This window comes from Mauremys reevesii, linkage group 23, assembly GCF_016161935.1.
Source record: "Mauremys reevesii isolate NIE-2019 linkage group 23, ASM1616193v1, whole genome shotgun sequence".
In the NCBI taxonomy this organism is placed as follows: domain Eukaryota; kingdom Metazoa; phylum Chordata; order Testudines; family Geoemydidae; genus Mauremys; species Mauremys reevesii.
This window is the reverse complement of record NC_052645.1, coordinates 5549365-5569737: the sequence shown is the minus strand read 5'-3', so window position 1 is coordinate 5569737 and position 20373 is coordinate 5549365. Positions and strand designations below refer to the sequence as shown.

Below are 20373 nucleotides of genomic sequence, written 5' to 3'. Positions count from 1 at the left end.
ACCTTCTAAAAAAGGTTAAAATGTATTAGTGGCACGCGAAACCTTAAGTTTGAGTGAATAAATGAAGACTGGGCACACCACTTCTGAAAGGTTGCCAACCCCTGTTCTAGTCTGTGGGCTCTCTGCCTCATTTGCTCTAGAAGTTGGAAGGCACACAGAGAATGAGGAAGAGAACTGTAGGAAGAAAAAGGATGGTCCTGGGGTAAAGGCAGTTAAATGCCACTTAGAACTGGCTTCTATCCTGGTTCTCCCACACACATCCCATGCTTCTTAAACCAATATTGTTGGCAGCTGGCCACTGACTGGGGGGAGGGATAGCTCAGTGGTTTGAGCATTGGCCTGCTAAACTCAGGGTTGAGTTCAATCCTTGAGGGGGCCACTTAGGGATCTGGGGCAAAAATCAGTACTTGGTCCTACTAGTGAAGGCAGGGGGCTGGACTCAATGACCTTTCGAGGTCCCTTCCAGTTCTAGGAGATAGGTATATCTCCAATTATGAATAAATAAATAAAGACTGCATGCCTCTCACTTTCTGGGTGCCCAATGTAATGACTTGGAGTTCTAGATGTACAGAAGTGCTGAGTGCTCAGAACAGTAAGGGCACGTCCACACTACCCGCCAAATCGACAGGTAGCGCTCTATCGGGGATCGATTTATCACACCTCATTTAAACGTGATAAATCGATCCCCAAACGCGCTCCCCGTCGACTCCAGAACTCCACTAGAGCGAGAGGCGGTAGCGGAGTCGATGGGGGAACTGTGGCCGTCGATCCCGCGCCGTGAGGACGAGAGGTAAGTCGATCTAAGATGTCAACTTCAGCTACGCTATTCTCGTAGCCAAAGTTGCATATCTTAGATCGATCCCTCGCCCAGTATACACCAGGCTTAAGTCACATCAATGGGAGCTGTGGGTGCTCACCACCTCTGGCAGCAAGGCAGTGAGATGTGGAGTTGTAGGCACAGGAGTTGGCAGTTAGGATCCTGAGTTCAGATCCTGGCTCTCTCACTGATTCAACATGCGTCCATAAACCTCTTTCTTTGTCTCAGTTTTCACAGTTATGAAATGGGGATGATAAATACTCTCCTACCTCACAGGGAAGTTGTGAATATAAATTCATTAGTGTCTGTGAGGCTTTCGTACTACATCAATGAGAACCACAGAGGAGCCAATGAGCATATTACTAATTCTGTATTCAGTGCGGGGCTTGGATGGGGCATGGTAAGTAAGGCAAAGGCCACACATTGAATGATGAGCATAAGAGCTGCCTCATTCCCTAAGTGCAGTCTGCCCTGTGCACTGATTGAGGCAGGGGTTCTCTGGAAATAATAGGGTGTGACCTTCAATTGACATTTTGACTTTGCAACCAAAATAACTTTCTTTTAACTTAGTGTTTTGGGATGTAGTTTAATTATACGATGTAACCCAGTCTGATATTACAATCCTGTAAACATATTCTGGACTTTGTAGAAGCTAATGAAATAGCTCCCTCTGCTGCTTAGTATTGATTATTGAATGTTGCAGGCTATGAGTAGAGATGACAAAGTCTTAGGGCTTGTCTATACAAAGGGCTAGTGTGTAGCAAGACGGGATGTAAATCTACAGCGCACTAGCTTGCCGCATACTAACCAGCCATGCGGGTCCTGCAACCTTAATCTAAATGTTCCCAAGTGTGCTTTGACCTACTACTAAACAGCAGTAGGTCAAAGTGCTCTAGGGGAGAGGAGGTTATTTCCCGGTAATTGGAGATTCTTTGAGACGTGGCCCCTTTCTGTATTACACTGTGGGTTACGCATGTGCACCCATACAACTGGAGTCAGAATTTGAAAGTAGAGTCCACTGGTCCACACATGTTCCTTGACTTGCCTTGTGCTGCCGTCCAAGGCGATAAAGGGCAGGACAGACAGACTGCGTCTCCGGTTCCTTCTCCACTGTGAATCAGACAGATCCAAAACACAGGGGAAGGGCAAGTGGGTAGTGGAATATAGATAGCAACCACAAATCTCAGAGAACCTGCAGTTACAGGGAAGAAGTCTCCTCGTCTTCTTTGAGTGATGGTCCCTATTGTATTCCACTGTGGGTGATTGGCAAGCAGTACCTTAGTTGGAGGAAGGTGCAAGGATGAGGGTGGAAGGGTCGTGCAAAGAACAACCATGCCAAAGGATGCATCTACTGCCGAGTCCTGCACCAAGGCATAGTGTGTTGCCAAGGTGTGGACAGAACCCCACATGGCTGCTTTACAGGTCTATAAAAGGCACAGCTTGAAGGTCATAACTTGGAGTGAGCCCATACCGCTATTGGGGGAGGTTCGACAGCTGGTAGCAGAGTATATATCAGCTAGAAATCCATTTGAAAGATTCTCTGGGTGGAGATAGCCTATCCCAAGTCTCTCTGCTACCTCAGTAAATAGACTGTCTGATTGGTTTCATTCTCTGCAGGCAGAAGGCTAGAGCTCATTGGACGTTGAGGGAATGGAGATGATGTTCTTCTGCAGATGCGTGTGGTTTCGGGAAGAAAACAGGTAGGTGAATGGATTGGTTAATGTGAAACAGATCACTTTCGGTAAGAATTTCAGGTGTAGGCATAAGGAAACATTATCTTTGTGGAAGACTGTAAATGGCTCATCTGCCATCATAGCATCTGAGTTCCCCTATCCTCCTTGCCAAAGTAATAGCAACAAGAAAAGCGACCTTCATGGAGAGGAGGGACATAGAGAAAGATTCTATTGGCTTAAACTGGGGTTTCATTAATACCAAGAGTATCAGATTCAGGTCCCATTGAGATGCAATTGTTTGGAGAGGTGGGAAGGTTCTGACAAGGCCTTTCAAAAAATCTAGCAGTTAGTGGGTGGGTAAAAATAGAGTAACCTTCCACTGGAGGATGGAATGTGCTGATCACCACTAGGTGGACTCTCAAAGCGCTGAGGGCAAGGCCCAATGCGTACTAGGACAGAATGTGGTCTAGGATTGGGGGAATACCAGTTGCTTCTGGTAAAACTCTTACGTTGTGCCCAAGACAAAAAACATCTCTACTTAGCTCAGTAATATTGTTTAGTGGAATATTTTCCTACTGTTAGAGAGACTGTCTTGTACCACTGAGGAACATGTCTGTTCTATAGTTGATGCCCATCCAAGTACCATGCACTGATGTGAAGTGGACACAGATCGGGGTGCTTGATCTCGCCATTGCACTGTGTCAAAAGGTCAGGAAGTACGAGATGGGGATTGGTGGTCACGGCGACATGAGCAGAAGTTTGGGGAAGCAGAATTGTCTGGGTCAGAAGGGGGCACTCAGAATGACCGTTGCCTTGTCTCGATGGATTTTGTGGAGCACTTGAGGTAGGAGCAGTACAGGAAGGAAGATATAGTTGAGCTGGTGTGACCAAAAGAGAAGGAGGGCCTCATCCTGAGGCTCCCCTGGAGCAGTATGTGGTGCACTTGCTGTTTGTCTGAGAAGTGAATAGATCCTTGGTTGCGGTCCTCCATTGCGCGAAGATGTCATGTAGCACTGCGTTGTGAAGTTCCTACTCATGACTGATTGCAAAATGTCTGCTGAGTGATGTTGTGAGAACATTCTGTCTCCCTGGAATATAGGCTGCGGATAGGCGATCTGATTGCTGATGAACAAGTTCCAGAGTCTGACCACTTTTGCACATAGAGAGGTGGATCTCACTTGTTCGTTGCAGTAAAAGACCACAGTGGTGTTGTCCAACATGATCAGGACATGATGAGCGCAAATGAGTGGAAGAAAGGATTCACATGCTTTTCTCACGGCTCAGAAGTTCTCAGACACTGATGTGCATTCTGGATTCCTGAAGAGTCCATGTCCCTTGTGTGGTATGGTCATCGATATGTGATCCCCCGCCTAATAGTGACATATCAGTGATAATAGTTCTGTCCGGGGAAGAGGGAAAAAATGGGGACTCCCACACACATACGATGTGGGCCTGTCCACCATAGGAGGGATAATAGTATCTTGGGTGGGACTGTCAGCATGAGGTTCAAAGAGTGACAGTTCAGTGAATACATGGACTGAAGCCATGTCTGCAGGCAGAGAAGGTGAAGTCTAATGAAGGGGGTCATGTAGGTGCATGAAACCATATAGCCAAGTAGAGAGAGGCACATCTTGGCTGGTACAAAACGGTTGTTTGTGATGCGAGCTATGACAACATTCATTGCATGAAATCTGTCTGTAGGCAGGTACTCCTGTGCCGTAATAGAGTTTAGGGTAGCTCCAATGAAGTCCAATGACTGCATGGGATTGAGGATTCACTTCTTCATGTTGATACTGACTTCTAGTGAAGCAAGGAGGCTGAGTAACATGAAGATAGATAGTGGGCTTCTTGGCAGGACGTGGCAGCTAGGAGAGAGTCATCAAGGTATGGAAAACCAAGGAGACCATAAAAACTGATGTGAACCGCTACTACAGAAAATACTGTGGTGAAGACTGAGAGCAGTAGCTATCCCAAAAGGTAGTACTCTGTATTGGAAATGGTTGGAGCCCACCATAAATCTGAGAAAATGTCTATGGGCAGGGTGGTTGTCGATGTGGAAGTAAGCATCCTTCATAATCAAGAGCCGGGAACCACATGCCTTTTTCTAAAGATGGAATTATTGCTGCCAATGTGAAACTTCAGTTTGCAGATGAAGCAACTGAGGTGGCAGAGACTGAGGTTTGGTCTCCAGCCACCCCTCTTCTTGGGTATGAGGAAGTAAGCAGAGTAGAACCTGTTCCTTGATATGCTAGAGAAACGTGTTTTATTGCTTCTCATTGTAATAAGGAATTCACCTTTTGGGTAAGAATACTGTTGTTAGAGTGGTCCCCGAAGGGGGGGTCTTGGGTCTTCTTCTCGGGCCAGTGGGACTTAGAATGTGCTGTGGCCCCTGGGGCTGAGCTGGTGAAGGGAATGTCCAGTTTCCTGAACTTGGAGGAAGACTTAGTCCCAGGCTTACTGGAGTACTTCCTAATCTCCCAACATGGTCTCATCATGGGGGGGGGGGGGGCGGTGTTCTGCTGGCATCAGAGTCGGATGTAGCACCAGGAGGCACACTCCTCACAGAATCAGGCCAATGTACAGTGGGGAAGGAGGGATGTTCCCCAGCCTGGGTCTGACTGCATTCTCATGGTCATCTCCATAAGATACTTGTGGAGAGGAAGTGCACAGCCCTCTTGGGTTCAATTGGGGAAGGACTGCACATAGCCATGACGTGAGCTTCTCCCAAGCTGTAGAGGCAGCGTTGAATTGGCTGGCGCTGACTGAGCGGGATAGTGGGCAAGAGGTGCAATTTGAAGCCCAAAGTCCTCATCATAGTCTGGTATCCGAACAGGGGTACGAATGGGGGCAGGAAACCCCTGAAGTCTTCACTAAACTGTTAAAACTATTAAAACTAGAAATGAAATAAAACTAGGTAAACTGCCTTAAAAACTGATAAAGCTATTTACAACTGCAATTAGAATAGTATGAGAGGGGACACTGAAGGTTCTGGTCCAGACCATGTGGTGGTGAGAAGGAACTGGAGATGCAGTCGGTCCACCCCACCCTTTATATCACCTTGGATGGAAGCACGAGGCGAGTCAGGGCACATGCATGGACCAACGGACACTACTTTCAAATTCTCTGACTCTGAGCGCATGATGCGCAAGCATAACCACACAGTGGAATACAATAGAGACCATCACTTGAAGAACTTTTAGTGCGGTAGCAAGGTCAACACAGCCAGTTAGTGCACAGCAAGCAGAGTGCACTATAGATTTACACCTCCGCTTGCTATGCACTAATTCTTCATATAGACAAGCCCTCAGTGGATTGTAGACACTGTGCACCATGGAAGTCCTCAAACAGGGACCCTCACAGAGTTCTATTCTGTCACCTCTTGTTCATCTATATTAAAGGCACTAGGGGACATTTTTAGGCATTTTGGGGTATCAGTATGCTAATGACACTAAGCTCCACATCAAGTACAGAGGATGTACTCCCCTTCCCACCTCTGCCACTGTCTCACTGTGTGACCTTCCGCGAGTTATTTATTCTGCATCTCACTTTCCCATCTGCAAAATGAAACTACTTACCCTCACAGTGGTTTTGAGAAACTTTTTCTGTAAAACTCAGAGCGTCAGATTAACTGCACTTTAGCAGCGCAAATGATTGTAAAACACTCCACTCAGTGTTTGTGTTGAGGTAGTAACAATTTATGACAGACGGTTCACATTCATTTGTCATTACCAAACAACAGTCCCTGCCCAAGGGAAATTACAATCTAGGATTTAGACAATGCACAAAGAGGAATGAACAGGCAAAAAGGGGAATGGGGAAGACACGGTAATGATAGAGTCAGGAATGTTGCATTAGTAGTCACAGGTGGTCACCAACCTAACCAAGGCCAGGCAGTAGTGATTTGTAGGCATCGCAGAAAAGGTAGGTTTTAAAGAGTGATTTAAGAGGTTGCAATAGAGCCTTTGTGAATTTTGACCAGGAGTTCTTCTCAAGAACAGGGATGTGCATGGGAGAGGTCAGAAAGGTGTCTGTGAGAGAAACTGACAGGAGGGAGATGGAGATTGGCATCATTAGTGGAGCAAAAGCAAGAGACAGCCTCTGATAAGTAATTAGATTTGAAAGATAAGGTGGGGTAAATGGTGAAGGACCAAGAAGTTTGTGCTTGGTGCAAAGACCCTGAGGAACCAATGGACACAAAGATGGGAGTGAGAGGGTCAGAACGAGCCTTACTTTCACTTGACATGGGAAGGTTTGGGCCAAGGCTTGAAGATTCAGATTTCTGATCACTGACTTCTGCGGTGCTCACTTGACTGAAAGGATAAAAGCACACATTAGCTACCAATATCACTAATCTGTGCACTAACAGCACTGGAAATTTTAAGCAATTGATTTTGACCTTCCTAGCTAACAGTGGCCACAGGCTGCTAGGGAAACACTCTGCATTCTGTACTATTTCACATATATCCACACACTAGAATTTGAAAGATATCCTTGCATCTCTTTGTACAAACCTCAAATCCTCACCTCCTTCAGAGTGAGTATTAACTCACTAATTTTCTCAAAATAATGAAAACTTTTAATAGAACATGGAAATCTAATATAAGCTTTGTTGTAATGTTTAAACGTGAAAAATCCCAAAGGGACAAAAATAATCCATGTCAAAGCTGAGTCATGGGCGGCCAAACAAGGCGTATTGGCAGGTAGCGATCGATTTATCGGGGATCGATGTCTCATCTAAACGCGATATATCGATCTCCAAACACACTCCCGTTGACTCCGGAACTCCACCAGAGCAAGCAGCAGTAGCAGAGTCGACGGGGGAGCTGTGGCCGGCGATCCCACGCTGTAAGGATGGGAGGTAAGTCGAAATATTCCCGTAGCTGAAGTTACGTATCTTACATCACACACCCCCCCGCCCCCCGTGTAGACCAGGCCTTAGTAGTCAGAGCCAGAGTCCACGGTCACAAGACTGGGTTTAGGAGTCAGCTGGGTCAGGATACCAGGAGCTGAGAAGCAGGAGACAAACCGGGGATCAGAACCACAAATCAGGAACCAGTCAGGCTGGATCAGGACACCGAGAGGGCAGAAAATCACAAATCAGATGCCAGGAAATCAAGCAGCAGGAGCAGGAAGCACAAGGAACGCAGTCCAGAATGGGGTGGAGTCCAGTTGTTCGGACAGCTTCCTGTTCCTGCTGCTGGCTTAAGTAGGGCCGGCCAGCCAGCCAGTCAGCTGCTCCGGGACTCTGCCAGTAGGATTGCAGGGGCAAAGCCTCAAACTGGAGCTGGGCTTCTTTCGTCCCAAGCAGGCAAGCATCAGCAGACTGCCAGATGGAAGGCTGGAGCACGACTGCTCCTGGAAATCGTGCAGACCCAGGTTTGAGACTCATGGGTCATGACAATCCAATTAAAGACAGAAAAGACAATGCTGTCCCACTCATTTTCTCATACAATTTGATATGCATAGCACGCTTCTCTCTAAATGTAGTAATAGTGATTAATATTATCAAAGTAAAGATGTACTTAAAAACAGCTGCTAAGCAAAAACTATGTACCATTGAATTAATTCCAAAATAAAAGATCCTATCAGTCAGAGAATTCCTTACACAGCGAATGGCTGTCTCACCTAACTGCTCCGTGGAATGTATTAAATAGCGCACTACAACGCAATAGTAAAAGCAAGATGTAAGTTGATGCTATTTAAATTCTATGCAGTCATTCACAGAAAATGCTTTTGGCAAGATTTAGCATTCTTAAAAAAGCTCATTGTGTCTCAAAGAATATTTTTGTTTAAAAACAGAAATTTCTCAAAATTGTGTTCCTTGACAAAAGGAAGATAAATGATAAAAGTCCGGGTCTTGTGAGAAATGCACACAGCAACATAAACCTGCTTTCTCAACTGAAGCATACAATGAAAACAAGAAACTGACAATTGGTGAACACTAATATCAAAATCAGTACTACACACCTTAAGTTTTGTTCTCCAGATTCCTGCATCTTGGCCTTTTTCACCTGCAAAGATGAAAATGTTCAAAGACACCATGAGAGAGATCTGTCCTTGACAATCTCTGTACACAAGTGATAGTGATTAGCTTGTAGCTGCAGCCTGTTTGCAACACCGTTACTATTAGTAGCTGTTTAAATTCAAGTAGCCTTGTGTTGAGTCCTGGAGTTAAATAGTGAAACCTGTAAGTTCCCTGATTTAAACAACTACTGCTACCCCAGAATTTGTTTGCAAGGTTGCTTTTTCCCTGTCTCCCTCCCACATCCCCCTACACATTTTTTTGCACTGGGATACTCAGCTCCCAAGGTTTGATAGGGACTGTTCTTTGTAACCCAAGGAACTCCGTTAATTCAAAAACAATCCTATTCCGAACAGATCTAGCACTCAAACTGCATCCAATGCTCAGCTGCCATGAACTAGGATACCTTACCCTCTCCCTAGCAAGATAATACTTGAAGCAAGAAGTTTAAATCATTTCTTTGTTCACAACAGTAGCAAATCAGAAGTCCCAACATGCATTTTAGAGTAAGAGAAATTAAACTAGTATTTAATACTGCATTTGTGTATGGCTCACTAGTCTAATGGTAGCATGATGTACTATTGTAGGGGGATCAATTTAAACACAGATTTGGTTGGTCACTTCTGGTCCAAAATGGACTGGGATCCCATGAAGACTTTAAAAAAACCACAAGGAGTCCGATGGCACCTTAAAGACTAAGATTTATTTGGGCACAAGCTTTCGTGGGTAAAAAAATCCCACTTCCTCAGATGCATGGAGTGAAAATTACAGATGCAGGCATTGTTATACTGACACATGGTTTGGCCAATGTCCCCGTATCTACTCTAGCAATACCATCAGAGGACCCATCCACATCAGCCACACCATCAGGGACTCATTCACCTGCACATTTACTAATGTGATATATGCCATCATATGCCAGCAACTCCCCACTGCCACGTACACTGGCCAAACTGGACAGTTTCTACATAAAAGAATAAATGGACACAAATCGGACATCGGGAATTGTAACATACAAAAGCCAATAGAGGAACACTTCTATCTTCCTGGACATTCTATAACAGATTTAAAAGTAGCCATACATAAACCAAAACAACTTCAGAAACAGACTTCAAAGAGAAACCACAGAACTAAAATTCATTTGCAAATTTACCACCATTAATTTGGGCTTGAATATGGACTGGGAGTGGCTGGCTCATTACAATAGGGCTTCTAGTTACAGCAAAAGAATACAACAGAATGACTGGCTGTGAATGCAACAGCAGTAAAATAGTGCTCCAATCTCAGCTTCCGAGATTGCAGAATACCACCCAACACTAAAAGCTCATGCACAAGTGAAGAGCAATGCATTTTTCGGCTATCACCCAATGATGGCTATTCCTCCTCTCTGCTCTGGCAGCAGCAGCAGCTCTAGCTTTCTTATTGCTGGTGTATCTGATGAGTATTCAAATAACACTTTAAAATTGGCCACGCTCATGAGATTTTATTGATTCTTGAAATTTATATCTCAATTTTGCAAAACTGTCAAGAAAAATTTACCAGCTGTGACACAAAATCTACTTGCCCACCTTTTGCCATGCAGGATTGTTAGAATAAGTTACATAGAATTATATCACTTTTTTTTTTAACTGATCACGGTATGGGATTACTTTTGAAAATTGTAATCCCAATAAATAATACAATAGTTTTTCATAAGAAACAGTAACCCTTGGATCACTTACCATCACTCTTGCCACATACCTACCTCCCCACCTTTGTCTTCAATTCCCAGTCCTTTTCCTGGGAACCCTAAACCACTGAGAGCAGGGGAAGCCCACCTTAAGTGGCAGCCCACACTATGCAGCAGACAGCCCCTCTTACTGTTGCAAAGCACTTGGAAAGAAAAGAAGGGACAGCAAAAAACAGGGACTAAATTGTCCTGCCTATCAAGATCTCAGGATGCAGGACATAACCTTTATGGTGGGATATTTTGAAATGGGTAACAATCACACCACACAACATCCATGAAAAGCAATTCATGTAAACTTCAAGCAGACATTACAGTTATTCCATATTTGAATAATACCGACTGAAACAGGAAATAATAAATTGTCTGGAATTACTCTTTTTTCCCCATTCTTCCAAATATTTTGGTAAAATAAATCACATAAGTAATCAATAATATGTAACACTATCTTTTGTACTAGTAATCAGTAGTTTGTAATAGATTACATTTTCAAAGTAATTGTTGCCATAATTAATCAAAGGGGGGAAAACTGGGAACCCAGATATATAAAATATCAATCAACTGCTAATGAGCTAGTAGAATTTTGCAAGGGTGAATTCATTCCTTTCTTTATTTTTAAATGGTAACAGTAGGTTTCAACAATGCTCTCACTGTGAAAAATAATGTTAACCACATTGATTAGTTCCCTCCTTCACTGGGTACAGGTGACAAACAAATATTTACAGGCAATACAAATTGCACATCAGTGCAGTGGTCAATGTAGTCCACTAGTCCATTTCTGACAGTGATTACTAGGAGACTCAGAGGAAATTGCAAGGAAATTCACAGTGGATAATTTTGGAATAATCTGCCCATTGAGAAAGTTTCCTCCTAACTCCTGTCAGAGGCTGGTTTATAAATGAAGCATGAGGATTCATAGACATGTTTTCCTTACCTATGGATGCTATTATGGATGTTTTCATTACCTATATAAATGTCTTATCCTTTTCTGAATCATATAGAGCTCTGAATCTCAATTGAATCTTCTTGTGGCAGTTTCCCACTTGTGTGTGTGTAGTATAGGAGAGTATTTCTTTGATTAGTTTCAAATTTCCTGCCTTTCAGTTTAATTGAATGTCCCCATGTCAGTTTATCCATTCTTGTAATACACGAAGAGTTGCAAAATATTAACTAGATTTCTCAGATTAGTTAACTGGAGGAGATACAGTTCTTCTGTCTGAACATCCCCAAAATATTTCCTATGCGAAGATTATTAAATTTACATTCCTCCCAAAAATATCCCCATGTTTTCTAGTACATTTGATAACTTCAGTATAAAAAGTAGTTACAGACTACCATAAAAATGAAGTAATGTTTTCTTGTTTTGTTTGCATCAAGCTTGACTGAATTCTAAATATAATATTGTCATTAATTTTTGTTTGTAAAGTAATGTGTTTAATTATTACACTGTTGCATTTACTTTAAAGTTAGATGTAGGATTTTATACCAAATATGCTGATTATTATCCTGCATTCACATTTACTCTTCCAGAACTGACAATAACATTCCATCTAAGTAATTTAAAAAACAAATATGCACTAACATTTCAAATATCTTTAAGAACTTTGTCAACAAATTTTCTATCAAGAAGAGCATGATCAGTGATAAGAAGCACCTCTGAGGAATTCTGAAACTGTAAATATAAATAGTAAAAATTAAAATGTTTTTGTTACAGTATTTAAAATCAGTTATTCACCCTAAAATCTTTATTAGCAGAACTTTGGTTTTAGGATGCAGCAAATAGGATTTAAAAACATATCACTCCAACCATACTTCTTATCTACAGACACTATTAAATTAAATTAAAGGTGACAATACTGCTTTCCTGCAACAGCTGCTCACAATGTGCTAGGGAATAGGGACCTTCTCTAAGATCTCCATGGTACCAGAAGAAATTAAAGAGCATAGAGTTTATGGTAACTATTTTACAAGTGCTATCTTAAATAGTAATTTTTCATTTTCTATAAATGGTCTGAAACCATGTATTTCATTGTACAGGTTCTGAACAAAGGAAATATTTATTATCCATGATTTTAAACGAAGATATTACAACTTCAAATGTACCTATCTACTCACTTTATTACTGTAGTTTGTATAATCCCAGTTAGGCTAATACACAATATATTTTACCAACAGCAAGAACAATCCCCGCATCTAGAAATACACAACAAATGTAAGACATATTTCCTGTTATCCCCCCTTAGAATAATGACAATTGACTTTTTTTAGACTATTGACTTATTTTCCAATAATTTATAAGATTTTACAAATATACTTACAGGTTGTTCTGGTAAGTCTTGTGCCTCTTCCATGAGTATTAATATTTTTATTATGCTAAAATGGTTAGAATGTGTGTCTTCATCTGCAGTCTTCAAAGCCTGTTAAAAAAGGTGTTCATAGCTTTATATACTTTGTGGGGTGCTTATCATTTAGGCTATCAGAGAATATTAATTTCTATATTTTCTGCTCTCAAGCTTTCTAAAGTCATGTTGCCATCTCTAAAATAAGAGACCAAACTCACATATGGAGGTTTTCTAAAACAAAGATTTACCATTAAGCCCCAAAGACATAAACAATGGTGGGGGGGTTTTAAACGCACGTGGCACATTTCTACTGCATTTCACTTGTAACATACTCACTATAGAAGCCAATATATTAAACATTTCAATCATACACGTGCGCTGTAAAAACACTTTAGGATTACCAGAGTTAATTTAAGTGATCAACTCCAGGCTACTATGTCAGTAAACAGAATGATACAATCTAACCTGTTTTAATTTAGAACATTTACATAACTGTCACACAAAAAATCAGGACATGACTCACAACTAAATGTTTCTACAAGCAAGACTGATTATTAGCAATAACTAACTGTTTAAATTGCACACTTAAGAATGAGTAGTCTGACCTTTTACTTTGAAAGAAAAAAGTTAATTTCAAAGAAAGTAAAGCTTTTAGTACTAAATGCTATCTGTATTAAGTGCCGACTGTAACAAACAAGAGTCAAGACCCACTGGAATTACTGGAGAAAAGTGACCGTTCTGAAGGAGACTACTTTCAGAATCGTTTTACTGAATTCTTATAGTCTGCTACTCAAAAAAATAAAATAAAATAAAAACATTACTTCTGCAGTGTTCTTTTTCATTAGCTGGCTTTTTGGCATTTAAAAAAATAAAATCCACTAGACTTATGCCAATAAACAGTACCAACAGGATGCAAAATGTCAGAGGTTAAATAGTGACACCCAACTTTGAATATGAACCATTACAGTTTAAAGTTTAATTGCTCTTCGATTACCTCTGTCTCCAAACCACTGACATAAAAACCGTCGGCAAAACTCAGTTCACAACACTGAAATCAATGAGTGTTTCAAAAACTGATTTACCTTCAATACGCATTCAATGGAGTAAGACACTTCTCCCATGATGTACACTAAGATGTAAACAATTTCGTACCCTCCCTATAAATCAGTCCTTCCCCACAAAAAGACACATGAAGCACACAAAAGAAGTACACAGCCATTTTACAGCTAGGTTAAAACAACCACAAAAAGCATACATCATAATTTAGGAATACATAAATAACAGCAATGTTCATAATTTATTGACTGTGTTAGACTCGGATCCTGTCACATTGCCATGGGCTTCAATGGAAACAGGATTGGCCCTATATTCATCATGTAGCAGCTGTTCTCTCGACATTTAGATTCTTATATTTTGCCCCTTATGTGGTATCTGAGCACCTTCCATATAATGAAATCATCCCAATGAAAAATAAATAGGTCAAGAGGTTATGACCTTACACAATATACTCAAACTGAGCCAAAAAAAATCCAGTTCAGTTCAAACCGAAACTAATTTTTTAAAATTTTTCTTGAGAAAAATAAATGAAAAAAATTCACTTTGGGTCAACCTGATATTTCTCAGTTTTCCATTTTGGGGTTGGGGTGTGTGTGTGTGCTCTCTCTCTATATATATATATATATAAAAAAATTTACTGTATATAGCACACACCGCACAGCAGATGAAGGAGTGGGTGGTAAACTGAATTTGTAGTTTGTCATTTTAAATTCATAGCGTCATCTTACATATAAAAAGTTAATTTCCTTTTTAATTGTAATTTACTCCTTTTAATAAATAAAGACTGGAAAGGAAAATTGTGGAATTTAAAGATTCTTGAAATATTTTCAGAACTACACAGTAAATTCTTTGAAAGTTTACAGCTGAAACAAAGAGTATTACTTTACAAATCAGATTTTGATTCAAATCCTATCTGACATTTTGACCTAACACTTCCATAAAAAATGTTTATTTGGTTTGGTTTTCTACAGAAAGCAAGAGTGAAAACTTCCTTAGTTTTCTGATCTGGATTTTTAAATTTTTTTTTTCCAAATAAATCATAGGGCAAATTTGTTCTCACAAATGCTGGAATTAGCGCTGAACAACTTAAGCCAAACTCACATCTAGTTTATAAATAGAGTTACAATTACAATAAGAAGATCCTCCTTTTCAAACAAATAGCACAGCTTGCTACCATGAATGCAGAAAGCGTCTCCAAATCAAACCAATTACTACACCAAAATCAAAATTAAATCAAAACAGAGAAACTTCTTGTCTAGTTGGCAACTGAACTTGAGCCAGGACTGTTTCCCAGAGGAAAGGAGAGTGTGAAACATTTGCTATAATGAACTGCCATTTAAACAGAGGACATCCTATAAAGACCAATCCAAGTTGTAGCTAGAGTTCCAGAGAAGCACACAGAACACACCCAGCACAAGAGAAAGCATGCATTATAGGGGTTGGGATAACTGTAGTGCAGTTAGATAGAGGATTAGGAGTTCTCTAAGCAACACAGCTTTTTAGTTTAGAATGTCTGTTTAATGTTTTATTCACCTTTTGTCAGGACACAAGATGGGTGGTATATGCCATATTATTTAGCAAACACACACCTTTGCTGGCAGAAAATTGGTTAAAAAGTTAGAGAAAATGAATTCTAATTTTCACCATTTTTATTACAAACTAATTTCAAAAGCAGATTTTTTAACTCATGAAAAATTAAGGTAACCATGCTTTGATAACTATATCTACACACTTTCCACTGGACAATCTTTAAAAACCAGTACAATCATATTTTACCAAAACCACCCTCAGCATCCCTAGCTCTCCTATATAGTCTGAACTGTTGTACTGTTTCATTTACTCCACATACTTGGGTCTTCAAAACTTCAAAATGTTGGCTAACCTCATAAAAACATGAAGTCACAGCTCAACAGATTAAGAAATCAGAGTATTTTCAAGAAGAAAGTAACTGGTATTTGGGTATAAGCTTTCATGGGCTAAAACCCCACTTCATCAGATGCATGCAATGGAGAATACAGTAGGAAGATATATATATATATATATATATATATATACACACACACATATACATATACACACACACACACAACATGAAAAAATGGTTTCTTTTTGTTGCTACAGACTAACATGGCTATCACTCTGAATGACAGGAAGCAGTCTAGAGTTTCAAGATTCTGAATAAGATTTGTGAAACAGTAGATTTCTTTTTTTAATTGTGAAAAAATTAAAATTAAATTTAAATAAAAAATTAAATTTTATTAAAGGACAAGTTCAGTGTTTGCTGAACTGTCTTCAAGAAACAAGATTCTACTAAAAATAAATAGCAATTTTCGTCAGCTGCAAAATAGAATGACGAAAATATAGCTGACACACTGAAATCTGAATCAAATTAATAAAGTTTTAGTGCTGATATTTTATTTAAACCCGATTTGTAATTGTATTAATTAATTTAAGCTACTTTATTATCATTATGGGCAAGTAGCTGTTTGCTAGAGCCAGTATTATAAAAAAGATTCCAAAAAGATAGGTGCTTTACACACCATTTTCTTTAGTTTGTTCAATTTACTGAAAAACCATTCTCCTAAACTTCAAAATAAAAGACACAAAAAGCAGAAGCATGACTATAACATTTCATATATCAATTTCTCTGGCTCCTGTTCCTATAGCAAAATTCTGACACTCTCTCTCCATGCCAAACCTGTGTTAAAAGTGCTGGCAAGTAAAAAGAGTCTTGTTGCATTAAACCCTATTTTAAAAATCTTAAACAGGCAAGTTTGGAATGTTAAAACTTAGTGAGGATAGAGATAATTCCCTCAGCAACCCAGACTGATATTAGTAGCAAATAGCAATCTCCTTTTCCAGAACCATCGGCTTTGGCTTTGAGTCTTGAAAATGTCAGCTGGAACTTAGTACATCTCTCAAATTGCAAATGATTAAAGTTAAAGATACTGTGATATGAATACCACCAACTAATTAAAATATCAGTGAAAAGCACTTTATTTTTTAATAATAAAGTATCTAGTCACTGCTTTTTTGCTCAAACTGTATTTGCCTGAATGTATACTTTTCAGATTCTACACAATTTTAAATAATGAAATTAAAGATACTAAATAGAAAACTGCAATGAAATATTTCACTATGATACACTTTGAGGTTTTAAAATGTACAATATTTAACACATTTATTTCAATCCCTTATCCCCCCAAGGACCACTAATAGTGTTTCTGCATGTGGTAGCAATTAATTCTCGAATGAAGGGGTTAAAATAATGTTAAGGCTCTGAGCTACAATGGAAAAAGAGACATTTCATGATGATCTGCCCCATTTCTCTACCCTATGGGCATTCAGAATTAGACAGGAGACAACTCTGTTAGGTCACCTAGTCCATCATCCAACCAATTCCTTAAAATATACTTCAACACTTCAAAATTTATGGTATTGCAGAGTGCTTAGTATTCAGGAACTGTGCAGTGTCTAGATGTGGAAGATCCCCAAGGATCCTTTTCTGTATTTAGTGTCTGTATTTTATTTCCTTTAGGGTTTCACTGAATTAAAAAATACAGCACAGGGAGATGAGGACAGGAACACTAAATTAGTATTACGTACTGTATTGTTACCAGGTTGTCTTACACTGACATTGTAGAAGATCCAAAAAGCGAGCGCTAGTTTTACTACTGTAACAATGATTCTGTGCCATAGTGCATAGATACACAGTGCATAGATACGCTAATGCAGTAGTCATAACATGGAGTTAGACTCCATATGGGGACCACAAAACAAAAAAGAAACTGTAGTTATCTAAAATTAAGTCCAATTGTGATCTATAAGCTTGTATACAACGTGTTAATACACTGTAAAAAAGAAAAGAATTGGAAAGTTATTTATTTATAGTTGATATCAAAAGCTGCTTCTGTGAAATAGCTAATTCCCCTTAATTTTTAATTTACAGAAAACCACACATTTTATGGATACTATACAAACTCCACTGATTCCTTTATGATGCATTGAATCTGTTTTATTACTGTCACTTTTGCTCTGGATGTTTAATTTCCGTCTCTCCATACGATGATTATTGTACAACACATACAGCACCTACTAGATTAGCATGTCTTTGAGCAGTGATAATATAGCACAGAATCTCAGCAAATTATTCAAGCATTTGTGGCCTTCTGGACCATCTATAATGTCAGTAAGAAAAATTCTGTTCACATTCACTTTGTACTATACTCAAAGGATCTATTAGAAACACTATTAATATAAAAATTCAATATTTCCACACGTGCCTTTTTAATACCATAAACCAACAAAGGAAATACAACATAGAAACTGAATGGGGTCTGCCTTTAAAACAATCTAAAGCAAATAAATGTAGAGTGAATGCTGCTGCTTCCTACAACATAGGCAATGCTGGTGTGCAGTAGGCTGTAGATATTAGGCATAAAACAGAAGCTGAAGTTGTTAAAATAAAAAATTTCCATACTAATACAGAGGGACAAAATTACCTATTAAAATACAGGGGGATAAAAATCCATATTTGCAAAAAGGAAAAGGGCTCCCTAGGGGAAAAATGCTATCAAGATGAGAAACTACAAATAAAGTAACCAGTAAAACTTAAAATAAACTGTAAAACACTGAAGCCTTGTAAGCCATTTCTTAGCAAACTCTACCTCTAAAGTCCGTTTACAGTATTTGTACACATTATTATATAACATATCCTCTTTGCAGAATGAATATGCCCAGTTTCACAGTGACAATGCTGACTACAGAAAAAACTGTCTAGTGCTGTCTATGTTCTAGTTAACAGAACAAAAGTAAATATAATTGTGCTAGACTAGCCTACTTGGCATTTTGAGATAAGAGGCCAAGGACACTCAACTTCCTCTCTTATCCTAAAGAGAGCTGGACCCTTCAGGACAGGGCTGAGGCAGATTACTTAGCGAGATTGCCCTGTTACAGCCTCCCTGTGTCTACACACTAGTTGCAGGCCCTTGCCCTCCAGGACCACCTTTTGTCAGCAGCAAATTCTGTCAAAAATTGTACTGTCGTGATGAGAAAAAAGCTAACAAACTATTCAAACAAGGTCTATGCAAACTGCTTTCAATTTAGTTTGACACTAAAGGGTGGAGTAGGCTAGACCCAAACATTCACCTCTGGATTGCTGTATTTTTCAATTCACCACTCTCACACTGTAAAGCAAAGGTAAAAGTTTGAATAAGGGTATTTCTAGACAGCCAACATTAAAGCACTGCCGCGGCAGTGCTTTAACATGGCTGTGTAGTTGTGGCTCCAGCGCTGGGAGAGAAACCACCTCCACGAGGGGAATAGCTCCCAGAATTGGGAGCACGGCTTCCAGCATTGTAGCACTGTCTACACTGCCAATTTACAGTGCTGAAACTTGCATCACTTGGGGGTGTTTTTTCATATCCCTGAGTAAGGAAAGTTTCAGCACTGTAAGTGGCAGTGTAGAGAAGCCCTAAGAGTCTTAGTCATTGCTTCTATCCCAAGGGGGTAGTTAAATCATTAAAAATTGTTAGATCCCACAAGGTCGATGATTGGACTGAATCTATTGTACAAATGCCACGAGGAGGTTTACATGTTTCCACCCCAACATATACTGTACTGTCACTCTTTTGTGGAATCAGGAAGTAGAACCACTTAAATAGGTAAGGAGTTAGAGAATTTCTGTATTTGCGTTGCTAATTGCTTTCTTAGTCTGCATTTGGAGCCAGAAGATGGTAACTTTTCAATCCCCACACAATGACCTCTGTTCCTCCATGTCAGAATACGAGCAGGCATGCATATACAAGCAAAGAGAGAGGTCTACTTCCTGATCCAAGAGAGGACTTCCTTGTGCCCCGGTCCCTACCCAAAGGACAGTTCAGATGGGTTCCTCGGGTTTTCCCACTACTTCGTTAATCAGCTGGCCAAAATTTTCCCATTTTTCATTCAACTCCCAGCATTCATTTCCATTAGTGACATCCTATTCCCCACATCCAAGTCCTCTTCTTCAATTAATCAGTGTTCTACCTGGAATCAGCCAGCAAGGGGTCTCAGTCTAGTTCCAAATTTAGACAATTTTCCATTTTGTTTTAAGTTCAGACCTATGTGAAATGAATTGGGGCTTCAGCTGGAATTCTTACTGGTAGAGCTGTCTAGGAGTGAGTAAATCTGAGGACTAAACTTCACTTTTTCTCTCCCTGAAGGGGTCACTGAAGGGCGGAGGGATGGCAAGATGTGCCTCCAAAACAATGCAAACGGATAACTAAGTGGACAAAAAGAGGGCTTGATTCTCTAGAATGGTCAATCTGGCAACTTTCGATAATACAAAATTTACTTTAAAAACATGCTCAGAAGCAAAAGTAGCAGCAGCATTCAGTGACCAATATTAACTCCAGTGATACAGAAAAAAGACTTTTAATAAAATGTATGTGCCACTAAGAGATGAGAGATGATCAGATGCCATCTGGATCCAGTGATTTTCAAAAACTAATTTCAAAAGTTATATCCAGGATACACATCCAAAATTTGGCCACCTTCAGACCCTCCCACCAGATGTGGAAGACAGCCCCCACCCACCCACATATTTGCCTGCATGCAATGGATTTACATTTTAATATCTTTTCCATGTGAGAAGTCATAAAACTCCATGGGACCAGTACCTTAGTGATACTCTTTAACAGAAACACCAACAGGTGAATTAACAGCTCTGTTCCAAATTTGGGATCACAATTCAAGAG

The 20373-nt window shown here is 39.9% G+C and overlaps 1 protein-coding gene across 6 annotated transcripts in view; it reads right to left on the bottom strand.

The window, feature by feature from the left end:
- Nucleotides 1–20373, bottom strand: part of EYA3 (EYA transcriptional coactivator and phosphatase 3) — a 136549-nt gene that overhangs the window by 67368 nt on the left and 48808 nt on the right. For 5 of the 6 annotated variants that reach the window (XM_039511294.1, XM_039511291.1, XM_039511293.1 and 2 more), the window contains exons 2-4: nt 12557–12655; nt 8458–8501; nt 6721–6800 (exon numbers count right to left, since the gene is read on the bottom strand). In XM_039511294.1, the coding sequence (XP_039367228.1) occupies nt 6721–6800; nt 8458–8501; nt 12557–12589 (157 nt within the window). In that variant the 5' untranslated portion in view covers nt 12590–12655. Of the gene's footprint in view, nt 1–6720; nt 6801–8457; nt 8502–11820; nt 11911–12556; nt 12656–20373 lie in introns of all 6 variants that reach the window. The other variant, XM_039511296.1, reaches the window with a different exon arrangement.